This window comes from Centroberyx gerrardi, chromosome 6 (genome assembly GCF_048128805.1).
Source record: "Centroberyx gerrardi isolate f3 chromosome 6, fCenGer3.hap1.cur.20231027, whole genome shotgun sequence".
NCBI classification, from domain to species: Eukaryota; Metazoa; Chordata; class Actinopteri; order Beryciformes; family Berycidae; genus Centroberyx; species Centroberyx gerrardi.
Genome location: NC_136002.1, coordinates 33,107,931 through 33,127,471, shown reverse-complemented (window position 1 = coordinate 33,127,471; position 19,541 = coordinate 33,107,931). Strand labels below are relative to the sequence as shown.

Here is a 19,541-nt window from a genome sequence, read left to right as displayed (position 1 = left end):
GAAAAAAATGATTTCTTAATATTAGTGCTTGCTTGCCAACAGACTGCAGGTTATAGTTTACCCTCCTTTTCATTTAACGCTTCATTACTGGATTTAGTTTGCCGTTACCTTGAAACTACAACTGAACTAAAACACGATGAAATAATGAGAGCGGAGCGGAGAGTTGAACCTCTTTATTATGAAAAGCGTCATGTGACCCGGGACAGACAGACGGGCTGCGATCACAGAGACATGATTCCTCACTCCTGAACGGCAGATCTGACATCAGGACCGTCTGAACGCAGTAAAAAACAGATTCATGTGGTTTTTACCTGTTCAGACACGCAGGAGGAGAGCGACCACAGAGTTACGAATCTTTCTGTCACCTGCGTGACTCAGCCCTACAGACAGTTACCTCTGGTTTCTGTACAGCCTCTACAGGAACAGAAAAGGGACAAAAAAGGACTGAGGTCTGGCCGGCCGGTAATGTCCCAACACACCGAATGAAACGTCTTCACACTCAGACACGGGGGGGGGGGGGGGGATTTTCTCTCCAAATCAAATAATGACAAAGTTGAGGTGTGAGAAGGTTGTCCTGTAGAGTCGGGGTTGTTATCCGCACGGCGGCCATGTTTGAGTTACATCATAACCCCAACCAGGAGACGGCAGGCTTGATGCATCGCACTTTGGACAGAAACTTTAGAATAAAAACCTAAATGACGGTTGATCTGGTGGAGAGACGAGCAGCTGAGAAGATCCAGATCAAAGATCCAGATAGCTAATGTTAGCTAACGCTAGCACTCAGTTACGTTACATTTATCTTCACACCAACCAGTCACATGACTTAACTGTCAGCATTAACAGCCTACAGCTTTAGCATTAGTAATGTGCTAACATTACTCTTCATATCCTTAATGGTGCTTCTTTTAAAGTCAAACTGTTTATGTTAGCTGTGCCTGCTAGCTAATGCTAGCAGGTAACTTTAGCTGGCTGAAACTGCAACTGTTAAAACTAATTGCACAGTTCAACCTCGTTGGTTTGGAGATAAATGGGACGTAGCTGACTGCTAATGTTAGCTAACATTATGGACCATTGATCTGGATCTGCCACCTGATCCAAGGACAGTTCAGTGCAGTGAGTTTCCCGCTTGTTCTCCGTCTTCCAGGTCGGGTTTCCCACCCTGAGTCTGACTAAATCAAACATGGCCGCTGTGTGAATGAAACAAACTGTAATTTAATTTACAAACAATCTGCAGCATATATTCACATTCTGAAACGAGTAAACTGAAAGTGATTGGGGGGGGGGGGGGGGGGGGGGGGGCAGAGGAGAACTGTGGGATGGTTCAGGAACGAAACATTAAAAGAAAAAAAAGTGAATAAATCCTAAAGGAGGTTAAAATCAGAGCGGCATCCGGTTGCCCTCCACGCTGATCTTGACAGCGTGACCCGTCTTCGTCAGGCGGCGGATGTCGGCGAAACGCCGCATCTGTTTATCCACACGAGATAAACCTTTCTTCACCGGACCCTGAGAGACAGAGAGAGAGAGAGAGAGAGAGAGAGAGAGAGAGAGAGAGAGAGAGAGAGAGAGAGAGAGAGAGAGAGAGAGAGAGAGAGAGAGAGAGAGAGAGAGAGAGAGAGAGAGCGCATTAGGGAGTGCAGTAAAGTACAGAAGCCCATTGAGGACATACAGTATATTCATACATTTTATGTACGCAGTTTTTTTTTTCCCGTGATAAGTTTATTTACTTTTGTGTTCTTGAGTTATTCATGTCATTGTCTCAAGCGAACACATTTTGTTTTCCAGAGATAACGCCACAATCTCTTTATCTGGAGTTCAGTAATGGGCAGAGAGAAATTATCTCATTATCTCAAGAAAACCAAACTGCTTTCCTGAGATAATGAATTAATTGATATTGTTCCTCATGATGCCATGCTGATCGAGACCGACTGCAACATTTGGGTTTGGAATGATCTGCTTTCCTTTAGGATGTTAGTTCCAAGTACAAAATTATCTCATTATCTCCAGAAAACAGTTTTTGTGATCCCGAGATCATGAGAAATCAAGATAATTTTCTTGGGAAAACAAAATGCGTTAACTCGAGAAAACAAAGAAAATGTACTCATTATCACGGGAAAACTGAATAAATAAAATGTATGAATACACACATTAATGGGCTTCTGTAGTAAAGCCCCCGGGCCGCTCGCTGCTCAACACACCTCACCCCCCCTCGCCCCCCCCCTCGCCCCCCGGAGCCATGCAGGGTGAGCCGGCGGTTCGGTCTCTGCCACAGGGATCAGGGTCATGTCATCACTACAGTTGAGGTAAAGCCTTCAGACACCAGACTCGCTGCTGCGGTCAGAGGTTCAGCTCCCACCAACACACAGTACACACTCACAGTATGTACTTTGGGTAAAAGCCTCCACCAAATGGTAAATGTTATTCCATTATTGACACAACACACACTGCTGGACCTACTGCCCCCTGCAGGTGACCAGTGGATAATACAGGGGGGGAAACAGCAGGTTGTTTGTAACCAGCTGAAGCGGCACTATGCTAATTTGCATTGTCCCTATCAAATAAACTATATGAATAAATAAAAATAAATATCAGCTCTTCACTAGACGTTTCTGTTGGATCTCTGCTGTAATCAGCTAGCTTACTGCTCTACTGGGAAAATGTCACTTTATAGTTACAGGCCACCGTAGCTCAGGGGGACGAGTCGTGTGTGTGTGTGTGTGTGTGTGTGCAGGTCAATAAAGGCCACAGGTTACTTAACGCCCCTTTAAAATGACTGCCACCACACACTGCAGAGCCACACCATGCAGCAGGACTTACTGCCCCCTACAGGCGGCAGCAGCAGCTACAGAGGCATTCTGTTTCCCTCCACGCTGATCTTCACCGCCCCCTGCAGGCGGCGCTGCTTCCTCTGCTCAGCCAACCGCCGCTTGTGCTTCTCCAGCCGGCCGATGCCTTTCCTAAAGGCGCTCTACGGAGGACCAATCAGATCTCAGCTGCCGACCTCGCTTCCTGACACAGGAGGGTGATGCAGACAGACGGCCACCCAACCACAGACCTCCACTCACCTCAAGACAGCTTTCAACATTTGGACCATTTTGTTTCCCAAATTCTCATATTTTCTCATTTGTTAAACACTGCATGTCCAAAATACTGAGTTGCTGCTCCTTCTACACAATCAACGCTAAATCAATTTAAACGTCTGACTTCTGTCAGAGTTCGAATGTAACCGCTTTAAAAAAAAATACTACTAATAATTAATACTGTATTTACTTGCTTAGATTTGATGGTGATTGATTTACTTAATTTGACTGTTGTTGTATTCTCGGCTGCATTGTAAATGAGGGTTCATCCCTCAGTGCACCCCGAAACTTAAATACAGATTTACATACATAAATACATACACACCTACATACATTTACACCTAGCATTGTATCTGGATGTGATTTATCCACATTACATTTCTTATCAAAAATGTGTCTTATATGCATCGGCATATAATTAACCAAGCAGAACTTTATTTCAAGAAAATCTCAATTTGTATAATTGGTTCACACCGCTCACTGCCACCCTCCAGTGTCTTTTGGTGGACAAAGATTGAGGGAATAAGAGGTGAACTATTGCTAAAAGCTTTAAATTTTATTTAAAGATGGATTAATTGGCAAATTGGATGTGTGCTGTGAACCCTGAGGATTTGTAAAAGAGTCTTGTCATGTAATGTGCTATGAGGTGTGCATGTCTGCAGAAGAGAGGCAACGTTAAACTGACAGATTTTTGAATGGAAGCTGGTGTGACGTTCTTCTTTACAAGACTGAACTGAACACAATGTGGCTACGGCCCCTCTGTCATTAAGACTTCATGACTGACGGGATCTTTAACCCTCTGGGACACAGAACTGATCTGTCCATCATCCATCCATCCATCCATCCATCCATCCATCCATCCATCCATCCATTATCCTCCACTCACCCTGTTGGACTCCACCTCCACGTTCCATTTGGGCCGAACAACGTAGTCCTTGTTGGAGGGCATGGGCACCCGGGCCCTCGCACAAAACCCTGGGTCCCCGGGTCGCAGGGCTCTGCGGGGGGGGGGGGGGGGGGGGGGGGGGGCACAAATGAAAATAATGATACACAGGAAACGTAAATTACAAACTCACTAACTGACAATCCTACACAGATTTTAAATAGGACTTATAGTTTAAAACTACCCAGCTGACTGGAGCCTAAAAATGCACATAGCTGCTGACTGATGTGGACAGATGCTGCGAAAATTCATCTGAAAAGTAAAGTCGGACTTACTTTTCTTCTCCAGTCAGCTGTTTCTCCAGGTCTCTCCGAGGCGTCTGACCCCCTGAACTGAAAGTAAAAGAGAAAGAGAGAGAGATATTTTGGGGTTACGGCAGAGATAGTGAATTAACATTTCACCATTCAGTCACAACACAGCATAACCAGGGCAGGAAACAAGCAAAAAACCTCCCAAATCAGAATTTTTTAAACCTGCCGAAATGGCCGTTTGAACACATCAACACTTCCACAGTCTTCAAAACTCCTGCTGTGTATCTGGTGGAAAAAACTTAGCAGCCTCAACCACATTTTAACCAGCAGCAGTCTGGCAGCTGGTGGAGGTTTCCCACCTGAGAACAGCGGCTGAGTCTCCATGCTATTACTGCCATTCTCCACCTCACAGCAGTTAGTTAGCATGTCAATGACAACACATCCTGACGCCTCGGCTGCAGCCAGGCCCACATAATTACTTTATTTTGGACACAGCGACAGGTAAAGGTAAAATCCAAAATTCACCAATTTCACCATTTTACCAGCCAACTTCATTGTCAACAGAATAGGACTCCTAATGATGCTTAACGTACCAAACAAGGATAAAAAACGCCCAGCATTTGGCTGGAGGCTGCTGATATTGTCCCTGACTGAATCTCTGAATGGTTTTAACTCCTTGCTCTGTTAATTGTACGGACACACCAGCACAAACTGCTGTTTCAACAGGAATACACTGGAAACTTCCACTGGAGAGCAGAACTTGCTGATTTGATTTTGACTCCAAACACCAGAGGGTTCAACACTAAAAATGTCACTGGAGATATCTGAACATTTCAAAACCAGATGTTTCAACAGCATAGTGAGTGAGTTAGTTAGGTGACAGTGACAGTTAGAACAGAGACAGTTAGGTAAGAGACAGTTAGTTGGGCAACAGAGTTAATGAGGTGATAGACACAGTTAGACGGTTAGTTAGGAGACAGAGAGATAGTTAGGTGACTGAGATAGGAGACAGACTTAGTTAGGAAACAGACTTAGTTAGGTGACAGGGTTAGTTGGGTGGCAGAGTTAGTTAGGAGACAGAGACAGGTGATTGAGTTTTGACTCTAGACCTTCAGATTCAAACCAATAAATCAATCAATCAATAAACTAAAGACAGATGGTACAGACTTGAACATCAAATTTGTTCCAAATTTCTTCATTTTTTAGACCCATTTGTTGATTTGGGCAGAAAAAAACATAACTGTGCGCAGATTGAACATCATACTGACCTCAAACCTAAAAATATGAAGTATCAAAATAAGACCCAACCTGGGGTTTAGCCTATAAACATATCATCTATACAATCACTCCTATTATGAAGAGTTCACTCTAAAAAAAGAAAAAAACTCTACAACCAACTACTCTCTACTGCAGGGCCTGCAAGTCGCCTGCTTTTGGATTCAGGATCACCTCTTTAACAGTGACATGACTCCTAAACACCAAAGACCGTTAGAGACAGTCAGTCAAGAGGCGGGGCTTGCAGTGCAACCATGGCAACCATGCAATTTTCCCACTGAACCTGATTGGAGGAGAGAAGACGTCAGGTTCCTCAGCCCGCTCCACCTTCTGGGGCTGACTGGGGGGAGGGGGGATGGAGAGATGAAATGGAGGAATGAAAGAGAAGAAGAATGATGGAGCTGTAAAGGGGGAGGAGTCTAAAAGAAATGATAATAGGATGAGAGGAAAGGCTGGAAGGAAGAACACAATATTTGACCATGAAGAGATGGAGGGAAAGCAACGGGGCTTATGGGAAAAGTAGTCTTAATGTGGAGAAACACTAGAACCAACAATACTACTGCTGTGAGACAGAGGAGACCCATCGTCTCCAACATGGACTCATTGGTTTACAGTCATTAGACCAAGGCAGCAGGATTAATCTGACTATGATAAATTGTTGGTTAAAAATGAAACATATAACACCTTTAATTATCTCCTCAGGAGAGGTAAGATTATGTATAGAGCAGGGTTAGGACTGGTGGTGTAGGGTTAGGGTCATATTAGTAGTGGAAGTAGTGGTAAAGTAGGGTTAAAGGGAAGGTTCAGTGATTTTATAAACCTTCCCCATTACTCACTAATCAAGCCCCGTCTTAGACTGAGCCAAATGTTTTTACATTAGAGCTTGTGTTTCTGTGAAATCAGCAGCAGCTAAAATCACTTGTAAGCCATTCCATATACTTCCATAGCTGTTGTAATAGTAAGAATATGTAATAGAAATTGCTCAAAGCACTTGAATGGGATTTTGAAAGCATTTCAGACCCCATTGACTTGCACTAGCACTGCTAACAAATGCTAACAGGAGGCTGGTGCTGATCTCCGAGACAAAAACTTCAACATTCAAAAACAAAATGTTTTGAATGTTGTAATAGTGGACATGGTTAGTGATGAATAGGACAGGCCTCTAAAAATCACTGAACCTTCCCTTTAATGTTTGGGGTCCCATGAGGAGGTTAATCATCTCCTCTGAACCAGCAGGGTTAAGGGTGTGGTAAGGATGTGGGTTATGAAGTAGGATAAGTTTTAGTTTAATAGGTTACAGGGCAACAGTAAGGGTTTTATTAGGACCTTGGTGAACTCTGAGGCAGTTTAAAGCAGGGGTAGGACCAGAGTTACAGGGTTTGGATTATATTATATTGGTTTGGTTATATTACCACTTAATCATCTCTGCTGAGGCAGAGTGGGGCTAGGACTGGACTGACAGGGTCGGGGTTATCTTAGTATAGTCTGAAGTGTCTTAATTAGCATATTAATGGTTAATTTATTAACCATTAGTAGGGCTATGTGTAGGGTACGGGTTAGGGTTACATAGTAGGGTTAGGGTTAAAGGATAATTCTGGTTAATTTTAAAGTTACGGGTTATATCGGTACCTCAGTCGTCGTCTCTGAGGCATCTGCTGGTCCAGATCCCTCTGCTGCCTCTCCTCCCTGGTCATCCCTTTGTAGTTCGACGTCAAGCCGAAGATCGGCCGCGACCACTCATCTGCAGAGAGGAGGAGGATCAGTACCTGGCACTAAAAGTTAAAAACGCAATACTGACACCAAGATGGTCCGCGACCACTCAAACATGACAAATAATTGTTCAAAAACGAATAAAACACAAAACTGATGGACCAATAAACAGTGGCTCAAAAAAAGAAATTGCCCATTTCTACGGTACTAACCTGCTTTCCCCGTCAGATACTCTTAAACTGCTATATATCATCAGTCTGTGATGTTCTATAAACTCTATATATTACTCTATATTTTGTGAAGTGTTGTCATTTACTTTTTTGGTGAACCCACTTTCCCTCAACCTGCCTCGTCTACCTCTACTTTCATACATTTCCCAGAATGCCTTTGGGCAAGGGGCTTGAACTCCAAGGTGGGTGATGCCATTTTGCTGAAAGATGTTAACTTTTGCTTTGTCTGACCTGTTAGCTGGCTAGCAAACTAGTTTGTGAACATTGGGGCGTGTCCATGACTGTGGCCTCTTCTACGATGGATTTCTCCCTGTATGATTGTTGAACGTCTCTCGGTGCAAAATGGCGGCTCTAGAAAGAAGCCCTCGCTCTTTGATTCTGAGGGACTGACACCAAAACCTGACGTTTACCACTGATGTTTTACATCCTGAAACATTTTCTCATATCAAACTCCACTGTAGCTGCTGGAAACATCTGGAGGTGACGTCACCTCGTCTACGATTGGCCGGTTATCCACCAAGAAGAAAAACACAACAAACTGCTGAATGGAGCCAGAGATGAAAAGTACATCACCAGTACCAGTAGCTGTGTTAAACTGTTGTAGGGAGGATTTTTCCTTTACGCCTGCCTTAAATAGTTTTGACAACCTCACCTGCGGCGTTGGATGACAATTTTTCAAGAATAATGTGGGAAACGTTTATTAGCCTTCAGGCCACACCCGCAAGAGGAGGCGTCAAGCTACTCACTGATGAGTTTGAGAGCCAGGTCTTTGTTGGATCGGGACTCTTTGGGGTGTTTGTACAGGAACATGACGGACCGGCCGATCCCGCTGTGCTTCAACGTCTCCTGACTCACACTGGGGAGCTGCAGGGGGGAAACAAACAGGACTTAGACCTGAACCCAGAACCTTCTGGACTAGAAAAGAAACTGAACTGGAATGTGGGGGTCTTGATGAGGGAAATACTGCTGAATATGACAAAGAGGAGCTGGGGAGGCCAGGAGTGAGAACTGAAGACATAACGATCTGGATCACAGCTGAAATCAATAATTTTGGCTCAACCATTTCAGGAAGTGGATTATCTCACTTAACATTATTTAGTGAAAACCTGAAGTCACCAAAAGGCTGTCGACATACTGAGAAACTAGAGAGAAAGAAGGTTCTTTCATCAGCAAATGATTGGGGAGGCTAGAGGTTAGAGAAGTGGGTTTGTGACCGGAAGGTTGTCGGTTCGAATCTGGGCGGGAAAGTGAATGGGACTGCAGCTTTAAAGAATTTCAAAATGCTTTTTCACCTTCTTACACACTGTGTGAATAGGATCGTATTTCTTTACATCTTCCTCTTCCTTACCAAAAGGAGGCAGCCAGGAACAACAGGTTGGGGTTCAGTGTCTCACTACAATGCCAAAGCTACAATACGGACAGACTGGTTTTTGCGGGGACTGAACCAGCGACCTGCCGGTTCCGGAGCGTCCAGGACTCGGTGGCGTCTGTACTCACCTCCTGCAGGATCCTGAGCAGCTCCTCCCTGATCCGGAGCGCAGGCAGACTCTTGTCTGGAAGAGGACTGATCCACTCCTTAATGGCCGACATCACTCCGCTGTCGATGAACGTCTCCTTCAAGTCCTGTCTGGGAGAGAGACGGCACTGTGACACCTCCAACTCCGCTTACACAAAATACTGGGCCGATACGGACTTTAATTTAACTGCTCTGCTCGGACTCTTGTGGGTTATTGCTCAATAATACTGACACTGACTGTAACTAGTATTATTACAAAGGGTTGACCTACTATTATTTTTAGGTGGTACAAATAATGGTACAGAACCAGATATTCCAAGTTTAGTTTCCTTAATTAATACTGGTAGAAAAGCGGCATATCAGCAACACTAAAACATTTAATTTTGAACACCTACTGTCGTTAAAAACAGTCAAAATTTTGATATAAGATGCAAAAAAAATGTTTTCCCTCAAATAATCCAGACTAATAATTGTGATCTCAGTATGTTGCAAAAGAAGTGAGATTATCATTTTAGCTATAATTGTGCAGCGGCTGACCGCAAATAATCAAAAAAATGTTATGAACTGTCAATACTGTTATTGGCTCTGGATTGGCTCAGGAGGTGTAGAAGTAGAAGGAGACCAAGATGACGACAATGATGATGATGATTAGTGGTCGTAGGACGATATGAGATAATAATTCATGCGGTGCAGCTCTTACTTCTTCAGGTGCATGACGACTGTAGGGAGCAGAGTCAGTTTCTTCAGCGCCGGTTTCTTCTGACTGTTCAGAGTTCGATCCTCCTGGAAACACGACGACAAGTCAAGACAAAAACACACACAGGTTGGAAAAACTACAGCTGTTCTGCAGAAGAAGTTCTCCAAAAAAATGTCACAAATGACGAGATCTGGACAGGCGGACCTCTGCGGCCTCGTTCATCTTGGTGATCATGGCGCTGACGACGTCGTCGGCGTCGCTGATGAACGTCCCTCCGTCTCGGTTCCTCCTCTTCCTGCCGCTCTGGGCTTTCTTCCGAGCCAACATGATGTCGAAGTCTGACATGAAACTGGTACTGGACAGAGTGACAGACGTAAGAAATTGATGATGATTGAAGTTGTTTCGCAATTGAAAATTTCCAATAGGTAGAAAAATTAAACATTAAACATTTAAAAATCCATTGTAACCACAAGTCCACATCCACTCAACATTTCAGAAGGTGTGCGAAATGTTGAGTGGATGTGGACTTGTGGACTTGTGTGCATATCAAAACAGTTCAATATTTTTCCACACTTTTCTGTGCAATTTCCCAACTTTAAGACCTGAAAATTAATTACTTTGTTTTCCAAACATTTCCAGACTTTCTAGATCTGCATAGGAACCCTGCAATAAAAACATTTACTGTCCTTGGCATATAAATCCTGACTGCCACATCAGACTGTACTGCTAACTGTCCACTTCCATTTAGCCTGTATCAAAGTGTACTGAAGTGTACTGAAGTGACCCGGCCTGGCTCTCACTCTTTGCCGCTGCGGTCGACTCCCTCGTCGGAGTCTGAGTCTTCCTCCGCCAGCTGCCTCTGCTCCTTCGCCTCCTTCTTCTCCCCCTCCAGGTCTTCCTGGTTGAAACCCTGCAGGAGAGAGAGAGACGAGGCCGCTGAGGCCGATACACAAGACCGCCGAGCCAGGCACTGAACCTGCACAGTTCCCTGAAGCTTCATCCAGATTTGATCAGTGGCGTCTGAGATATTGTGTGTGATGGGGAAACTGATCCAGAGTCCCGCCCTGACGAAGCAGGGAGTTCAGAGGCCTACTCACCGTAAACTCCTCTCCCTCCTCGTCTCCTGATTCTCCAAAGATGTCTGCAATCATTTTCCTGGAAAAGACAGAGGCATCAGTCTAGTTTTTTTTAATAATAAAATTAGAAAACTACTTTCTGTTTTTTATTACAAAATAAGAAAACTGTTTTAAGCTTTATTTTCTTGAGTGAAAATAAAGATGATTTCAGTATCTTTGGTGTTCGGTTTGCATATGTTCTATTGCTGCTATTACACTTTTTAAAACACTGAAATTAATAAAATCATATTAGACCCTGGACAATATGTGATTTAATGATACATCCAACTGAAGTCGAATCAAACTGAACGATTCTAAACCCAGTGTTACAGCTCAGTTGAACTGGTTGAACTGGTGCGAGGCCGACTCCAGTACTCACTCCTCCTCGTCTTCTCCGGAGTCGCTGTCGCTGCCGAACAGCGTCTTCTCGTCCTTCTTCCCGGCGCCGCCCTTCGCCTGGTCCTCCTCCTCCTCGCTGTCGGAGCCCAGCTCTCTCAGCTTGGCGGCCATGCTTTTATCGGGACCGTCCGAGCCGCCGTCGCTGTCCGAGTTCTCGTCGTCCGACACCGCCCGACTCCTCTTCGCCGCTGAGAGACGATCGGTGAGGTCAGACAGCAGACAAACAGCACACAAATACTACCGGCATCAGATCTTCACGGTGCGATTATCACGGTCAAAAACATGGTGTTGTCATGAAGCGAGAACCTGAAGAAGCAGGAAGCCGAACGTCAGGGGGGCGGAGCCAAGAGCCGCGGTCTTACCTGGTTTGTCTGTCTTCTCCTCATCCTCATCCTCACTGTCTGACAGGATGGCCTTCTTCCTCTTCACTGGAAACACACACACACACACACGTTATATTTTTTCAGATAGTGCTGAAATTTCAAATCTCACAGTCTGCAGTTAATTTCTTCAGAGAGAGTTTGGTCCAATCAAAACCTTCAGACTCAAACTCAGTGAATCTGCTCACTCACATCTCGTTTTTAACTAAATCACTTTTCTTTAAACTATTTTAAAGTTCTAAAAAACGTATGACAAGAAAAACTTCACATCAGATTCAACTGATATGAATCACAGTTTAAATCGCAAGTGCAATATTCTGTCAAATGATCCCAATTACATTTTCTGTCAGTAACGTTCAGCCCCAACACCGATGACTGAACGCTGGACACAGATTTGAAGATCAGATTTCAGACAACATGTGAATGATAACTGATCTGAGGAAAGGATTCACAGCACAAGATGAAAACAGAAGCTGGTGTTTTGTAGAGGAGCGTACCCAACACACCTCATCACCGCTATGATGCCTTATAATGAAGAGATTTTAATAACTGAGCAAATGCAAGGGAACAAAATCTAATCACCTCAAGTCTGCATCAGCAGATCTATTAGTAAGAATAATATTGTTCGTGCACAATTTCAAAATTCCACTTAATTTCTTGATTTGATTTTCAGATTTCGGTGCTCAGCATGATTTACACTGTAACTTATCTTGCCCCAACTAACACTATAATACTAATACACACCATAATACCCACCACATCACTCTATAGACACTGACAAATATCACAATACAGTGATATTTAGTGAAATACGTACAGCAGTACTTTCCATACTTTTCCAAACTTATCAAGACCTGGAAATTGCTAGATCTTTTTTTTCCATACATTTCCAGACTTGTGTGGGAACCCAGTTAGAAGTGACTTGGCTGCTTAAATATCCAGAGTTTCCACAACCTAGACATCAAATTCAAAGACTTCTCAATGACTGAAGGTCTTGTTTGGTGAGACAGAAGGACTTAACACCATCATGTTTTGGGTTAAGACAGAAGGACTTAACACTGTCATGTTTTGGGTTAAGACAGAAGGACTTAACACCGTCATGTTTTGGGTTAAGACAGAAGGACTTAACACAGTCATGTTTTGGGTTAAGACAGAAGGACTTTAACACTCGTGTTTTGGGTTAAGACAGAAGGACTTAACACTGTCATGTTTTGGGTTAAGACAGAAGGACTTAACACTGTCATGTTTTGGGTTAAGACAGAAGGACTTAACACTGTCATGTTTTGGGTTAAAACAGAAGGACTTAACACCGTCATGTTTTGGGTTAAGACAGAAGGACTTAACACAGTCATGTTTTGGGTTAAGACAGAAGGACTTTAACACTCGTGTTTTGGGTTAAGACAGAAGGACTTAACACTGTCATGTTTTGGGTTAAGACAGAAGGACTTAACACTGTCATGTTTTGGGTTAAGACAGAAGGACTTAACACTCCTGTTTTGGGTTAAAACAGAAGGACTTAACACTCATGTTTTGGGTTAAGACAGAAGGACTTAACACTGTCATGTTTTGGATTAAGACAGAAGGACTTAACACCGTCATGTTTTGGGTTAAAACAGAAGGACTTAACACTGTCATGTTTTGGGTTAAGACAGAAGGACTTAACACTGTCATGTTTTGGGTTAAGACAGAAGGACTTAACACTGTCATGTTTTGGGTTAAGACAGAAGGACTTAACACCGTCATGTTTTGGGTTAAGACAGAAGGACTTAACACCGTCATGTTTTGGGTTAAAACAGAAGGACTTAACACTCATGTTTTGGGTTAAGACAGAGGTCAGAATTAGGCATCATGGAGGCTTCATGTTTTATTCCTGCTCTTCTCAAGTAAAGAAATCCTGGTGAAATCCTTCATTTTACAACTCTCCGTCACAAGGTTTCCCTCAGGATGGGCGATGCTGGCGTACTGATGAATTTGGGCGCTACATGTTAATCAAATACTTTCATGGCCATCCATTCATTTTCATAAACCTTTCAAAAGGCCTTATTTTATTTTTTCTCAAATCCACAAACTTTCAAGGATGTTCAAGGCCTGTGGGACTCCTGCACTAGAGTTCGACTGAGAAGTGCTGTGAAGGCTGATGCTCTTACTCTCTCTTAAAAATATGATACGCTTATTCCATATATGAGCCAATCAGAAGCCTCAGATCATCTGGTTCCCTCCAGACAGAACCACAACAGCGCCGAGCGTCTGGAACATCCAAAATATTAATTGACTGGAGGGTTTTAGGAGAAAACTTCACAGTGCCGCTTTTGAATAAGTCGTCAGAAATACGGCAGAAATATTCATTCATTGTAAATTAGGGAAACCTCAATGATTCTCGGGGCTTAAATAAAGGTTTGAATTGAATTCATGTGTACTTGCTGTGCAGAATCTGATCAAAAGAATCAGTTCAGGTTCAGCTCTTCCCATAGACAACCAGTGTATTGATCAATTCTACAGTAAATATGGAATCAATCAAACTGCATCGTATCAGACGATGCTGGATGTGAGTCTGGCCCCAGTCGGTTTCACTGAGTTCAACACAACACACACAACCTGATCTGAGGTCAGTACCTGGCTTGTCTTCGTCGCTGTCGTCCTTCTGCCGCCCCTCCTCCTGCTCTCCGTCACTCCCTGCCGCAGTCTTCCTCCTCCCTCCCTCCTCCTCCTCACTGTCTGACTGCATCACCGCCTTCCACTTCCCCCCTCCCCCTCCTCCTGCTTCCTCTTCCTGTTTCCCAGGCTCCTCCTCCTCATCAGAGTCTATCTGTGCCGTCTTGCGTTTGGCCGTCATCTCTGTGTCAGAGTCACTGTCGGCGTCGGAGCGGCGGCTCCGGGACGCCGGCGGCTTGCCGCCCTCGTTGTCCGAGTCGCTGTCCACGGCCGCTCTGGGCCCACCCTCCCCCTCCTCCATGTCGGAGGTGCTGCCCCGGTGCTTGGCGGGGGACGGCGCCTCCTCCTCCTCGTTATCGGAGGCGCTGTGTTTGACGGGCGACTCCTCCTCGTTGTCCGATGCGCTCCTCCTGCGCTTCTCCTGCTCCTCCTCGTTGTCGGAGCCGCTCATCCTACGTTTGACCGGAGAGTCGTCGTCGCTGTTGGCGGGCCGCGGGGCCTCCGGCTCCGAGTCGCTGTTGTCGTCGCGGCGGCCCCTGGGGGCCTCGCCCTCCGAGTCGCTGTCGGCCCCTCGCCGGCCCTCGTTGTCGGAGCCGCTGGCCGCCGCGTTAGCCTCCATGCGGCGGGAGGCGTCCTCGCCATCACTGCCCTCTTCCTGTTCAACAACAAATCCAGACTTGAGCATTAGATAACTGTTATAAGACCAATTTGAGAGTTTTTTGTCCCTAGCAAATTAATTCCAGTTTGACCGGAGAGTGAAGTGACAGGCGGGGCGCTCACCTCAGACTGATGCTTGTCACTCCTCATCTCCTCCTCGCCGTCTGACCCGGGGTGTTCGTCCAGAACCGGAGTGCCGCCGCCGTCATCTGGGGAGAAACAACAGTTCAGATACAAGAGCAGACTGGAGCATCTTAACATCACATAGCATGGGAACCGAACCCCTGAATCTGGCAGTGTTGGTGCCTTGAACAAGAGTAGAACACCCTGACAGGCTGTCCAGCATGTTACAGAATCATTCGGTTACTGATATTATTATTGTTTCCCAAGACTAAGAATTAACTTCTTTCTACGCATTGAGCTACACTGGGAATTGAACCCCTGACCCTGGCAGTGTTAGTGCTCTACCCACTGAGGTAAACAGGACCACGCTTACATTTAAGGGATTTAGCTGGCACTTCTCTCCAGATTTACAGTAAATACAAAGGCAGGAAGGTGTCAGCCTTTGGGAATCTTATTTGTCTCATACGCGGCTGTAGCTAGCTAGTCAAACAACAGCTAAAGCGAGCGGGTTGCACATGAGTAAAAATAACAAAGAAGCTACCGATTATTTTGCCAATCAGCACTAAATCTGACATGAGGTTCAGACCAATATGATGCTGGCGGGCCGGAGGCGGTTTGAAGACGGGTTGAAGCTGGACTGAACCCGCCTGGTTTACACATAATTATGAAATGACACCAACACTTACAAATTTAAACACTTTAAGGAAAATATATGATGGAGAACGGCAGTTACAGTTTACCTGCCCGCCATTCATGACGGGCATGAGGCGAGCTGAGGGTGGGGGACAGAGGGACGACCTCCCGGATGTAAAGTCAGACATTTATTACATTTATCACACAGTTTAGACGGTAATATATGATATAGGATGCTTGCCGATCAGCCCGTGTTAAGTGGAACAAACGGCCCACTAACGCTGGCTGTGTAAAGGCAGTTAAAGCTAAGGAAACAAAGCACCAATTTTTCTTACCGGAGTGACTCCCGGACATGAAATCGTCTTCTTCTCCGTCCATTTGTTTAGACGAAGGAAGCTAAATATCTAAATAACCGAACGGACCGGTCTCTGTTCACTAACTCTTTAATATTAAAGCAAAACAAAACGAACAAAGTACCGCTGTGTTGTTTGAGCTAGCTAGCTAGCTGCTGTAGCCCTGAGATGTTGATCAAAATGGTGTCACTCTCGCCATATACGCATGCGCGCAGATGTAGTCGCGCTGCAATGACGCATTTGTATTATGGAAGTTTTTTTTTTGTTTGGCTGAAGTTTTTAGACTTTTTTCTGTCGTTCATGAAGCTTTTTTTCCCAAGGAATCTCCTGACACTACTTAACTTTTTTTAATTTTAATTTTTGTAATTTGTTTTATTTTTATTTTTATTTTTTTTTATTCTTGTTATATCTCTGTATCGAGTTTTGCTTTGTGTGTGGTCTTGTCTCATTTATGCATAATGTTAATGCTGTCAGTTTTTTTTCTACTTGACTTCTTGTACTTTATTGATTGAAATGAAATTGGCCTAAAAAAAATCAGAATAGTGCTAAACTGTAACTGTCCTGTGTTGGGGGGGTTAACTAAGACACGAGCAGTAAAGCAAACTGTTGACTACATTTGTATAAATTATTGTGTGTTTTTTTTTTACTTTTGCGATAAACAATCGGGGGGGGGGGGACAGAGCGTCAGCACTTCCGCCTGCGACGTGACGACTTCACTGCGCGACGCTGTCCCATGGAAGAACGCGTGTGTGGAAGCAGCACACAGCTCGGGTGTATGGCAGTTTTCTAGTCTCTCAGTCTAACTTCCAGCTGTCTGACATGGCCGATAAGAGCCGGATCTGCTCGGTGTGGCTCGGCTCGGAGACCGGCATCCTGAAGGGCGTCAGCCTGGCCCGAAAACAGGCCTTCAACTTCTGCCACATGAGCAGCCTGAGCCGCGACCAGGAGGTCCGCGCGCTGTGCTGGGCGGACCCGGCGGAGAGCGAGCTGCTGCTGGGCGCCGTGGACGGCACCGTGAAGACCTTCAGCACCGAGAAGGGCGTCTTCACCGAGACCCGGCGCTGCGGAGACCCGGCCGAGGGCGGCTTCACCGGGCTGGCCGTCACCGAGTCCGCCCTGGTGACGTGCGTGGAGTCCGGGAAGCTGCGCGTGTGGAAGGAGGAGAGCAGCTCGCACGTGGCGGAGGTGGACGCCGGGAAGAGCGTGTGCAGGATGAGGCAGAATCCCGCTTACCGGCAGAAAGTAGCGACCGGCGGCAAGGAGAACGGGCTGAAGATCTGGGACCTGGAGCGGCCGGAGCAGCCGGTGTTCGCGGCGAAGAATCTGCGGAACGACTGGCTGGATCTACGGCAGCCGGAGTGGGTCAGAGACATGGCCTTCATCCCCGGGTCCGACAAGGTGGTCACCTGCACGAGCCACCACCAGGTCTGTCTGCACTCACTGAAATCCACTTTAAATCAAAGTTCCTCTGGTTTTCTACACTCAAGCCTAGCCCGTAGGGAGAGAACCTGACGCCAGACTCCATTCAAATATCCAGCAGTTTAAAGTTTCCTTCCTTATCGGCGAATGTAAACACTTGGTAGAAAGGAACTTAAGGCCTTTTTGGAGTCTTTAGGTTCTACTCTTCCATTCGGCATACATCTTATACATTAATATTGGAGATGTAATGACGTTGCACTGCATGTCCACTCTTCTGCTTTACTAAACACAGTTGGACTTCATGTCCCTTTTTACTTTAAAGTTCCTGCTCTCCTTTTTGTTGTTCTGCCCATTTCTAGTTTCAGATCTTTCATCAGCTGTTCAGTCAGAAACAGGCTGCTTTTACAGCTTGGTTTCTTCATTTTGTTTTGTAATCAAAATAAAGTCAAATTCAGTTGAAGACGGTATTAAAAAGCTCTTCAAAAGTCTTAAATGTTGCTTTTGATGAAATAATTGGCTGATCTTTGGTGCCAGGTGATGTCGCCCTCTATAGAGTACAACAGGTGGCGACATCATCACCTGGCACCAAAGATCAGCCAATAGCAGATGGCATTTCAGCAGCATGTTTTTCACCTTTAGATGTCAGGCGTTACACAGATTTGGGTTTGGGGTTTAGCTCCTCTTTAACATCCTTCATCATACACCTGTATAATATTTGTTTTTCTGTCTGTCCTCTGTCAGGTGCGTGTGTACGACCCGTCATCTCCTCAGCGCCGGCCGGTCCTTGAGGTCCAGTACGAGGAATACCCGCTGACGGCGCTGTCGCTGCCCGCCGCCGGCCACAGCGTGGTGGTGGGAAACACGCGGGGCCAGATCGCCATGCTGGACCTGCGGCGGGGCGCGGTGTGCGGCTGCCTGAAGGGCCTGGCGGGCGGCGTGCGGGCGCTGCAGTGCCACCCCGCCCGCCCCCTGGTGGCCTCCTGCGGCCTGGACCGCTTCCTCAGGATCCACAGCCTGGACGACCGCACGCTGCTGCACAAAGTCTACCTGAAGTCCAGACTCAACTGCCTGCTGCTGTCCAGCCGCCTGGACCAGGAGGAGGAGGGGGGGGCGGGACAGGAGGGGGAGGTGCAGGAGGTGAAGGAGGAGGAGGACGAGGTGTGGGACGCCATGGAGCGGGTGGAGGAGGGGAAGCCAAAGAGAAAAACCACAGAGGAAGAGGAGGAAGGTGTGCAGAAGAAGAGCAAGAAGAAAAGGAAAAAGGGACAAGAATGAGGAGTGAGGGTGTCTGTTGTGTCTGAGCAGACTCTTCTTCTGTGGTCGTTGGACAGAAATGTAACAGAACTGAACTGAAAGGTGAGACTCATCTCTCCAGCGATACCCAGTTCATACAGCTGCTTCAGAAAGGTCCTGAAACTGGATCTGGACCGGACTCTCTCGGTCATCGACTGTTTGCTGATCTGAGACTCAAACTGACTGAACTCAATTCTGTCTCTAAAAATTTGTTTGTACAGATTTGTATTATTTTTCCAACAGTCCAAGAGGTTTATTCAGATGAAAGGTATCATTTGAAAACTGCTAACAGTTGTTTCATGATTAATATGCATGTTTTTTTTGTAGCTGATTCTATCTGGATCCAGAACCAGTTTCTGGATCTGCTGTTGTTGTTTAGTTGTAACGGAGGGAAAAAATGACAAAATAATGACTTTGAATTAATAGGCAAACAAATAAAATCCTGTTCTCCTGTCCTTTTTATCTTTATGTTTTAAATCAATCAGACCAGCAATCATTAAAATATCAAGCCCTTCTCTGAAACCAGCATTCCCTACAATGTGGTTCTGAACCAGCTGGTATCAGACCTCCGCAGCATGTCAACACCAAGACACACACCAACACACACCAACACACACACCAACACACACCAACACACACACCAACACACCTAGAGACCAACACACACCAACACACCTAGAGACCAACACACACCTAGAGACCAACACACTCCAACACACACCTAGAGACCAACACACTCCAACACACACCTAGAGACCAACACACTCCAACACACACCTAGAGACCAACACACTCCAAGAGACACAATAAAGTGCCTT

At 45.6% G+C, this 19,541-nt stretch overlaps 2 protein-coding genes across 3 annotated transcripts; one reads left to right on the top strand and one right to left on the bottom strand.

Moving 5' to 3' along the window:
• Nucleotides 1-1,297: 1,297 nt before the first annotated feature.
• On the bottom strand, nt 1,298-16,178 carry iws1 (interacts with SUPT6H, CTD assembly factor 1). Of its 2 annotated transcripts, XM_078284160.1 has the most exons (16): nt 15,994-16,178; nt 15,026-15,111; nt 14,207-14,900; nt 11,576-11,641; nt 11,194-11,401; nt 10,797-10,854; nt 10,500-10,609; nt 9,904-10,054; nt 9,703-9,785; nt 8,984-9,113; nt 8,233-8,350; nt 7,176-7,287; nt 4,296-4,352; nt 3,964-4,075; nt 2,815-2,965; nt 1,383-1,503 (listed from the first exon to the last, which is right to left on the bottom strand). In XM_078284160.1, the coding sequence occupies exons 1-15, from the start codon at nt 16,034-16,036 to the stop codon at nt 2,840-2,842; spliced, it is 2,154 nt and encodes a 717-aa protein (XP_078140286.1). In that variant the 5' UTR covers nt 16,037-16,178; the 3' UTR covers nt 1,383-1,503; nt 2,815-2,839. The 2 variants fall into 2 exon arrangements, with proteins under 2 accessions (XP_071761640.2, XP_078140286.1); XM_071905539.2 differs by lacking the exon at nt 2,815-2,965 and having other exon boundaries at nt 1,298-1,503.
• A 560-nt stretch (nt 16,179-16,738) lies between these two features.
• Nucleotides 16,739-19,253, top strand: LOC139908878 (WD repeat-containing protein 74). The gene is made up of 2 exons (XM_071896124.2): nt 16,739-17,436; nt 18,172-19,253. Exons 1-2 carry the CDS (start codon nt 16,831-16,833, stop codon nt 18,703-18,705), a joined length of 1,140 nt encoding a protein of 379 aa, XP_071752225.2. The 5' UTR covers nt 16,739-16,830; the 3' UTR covers nt 18,706-19,253.
• Nucleotides 19,254-19,541: the final 288 nt, after the last annotated feature.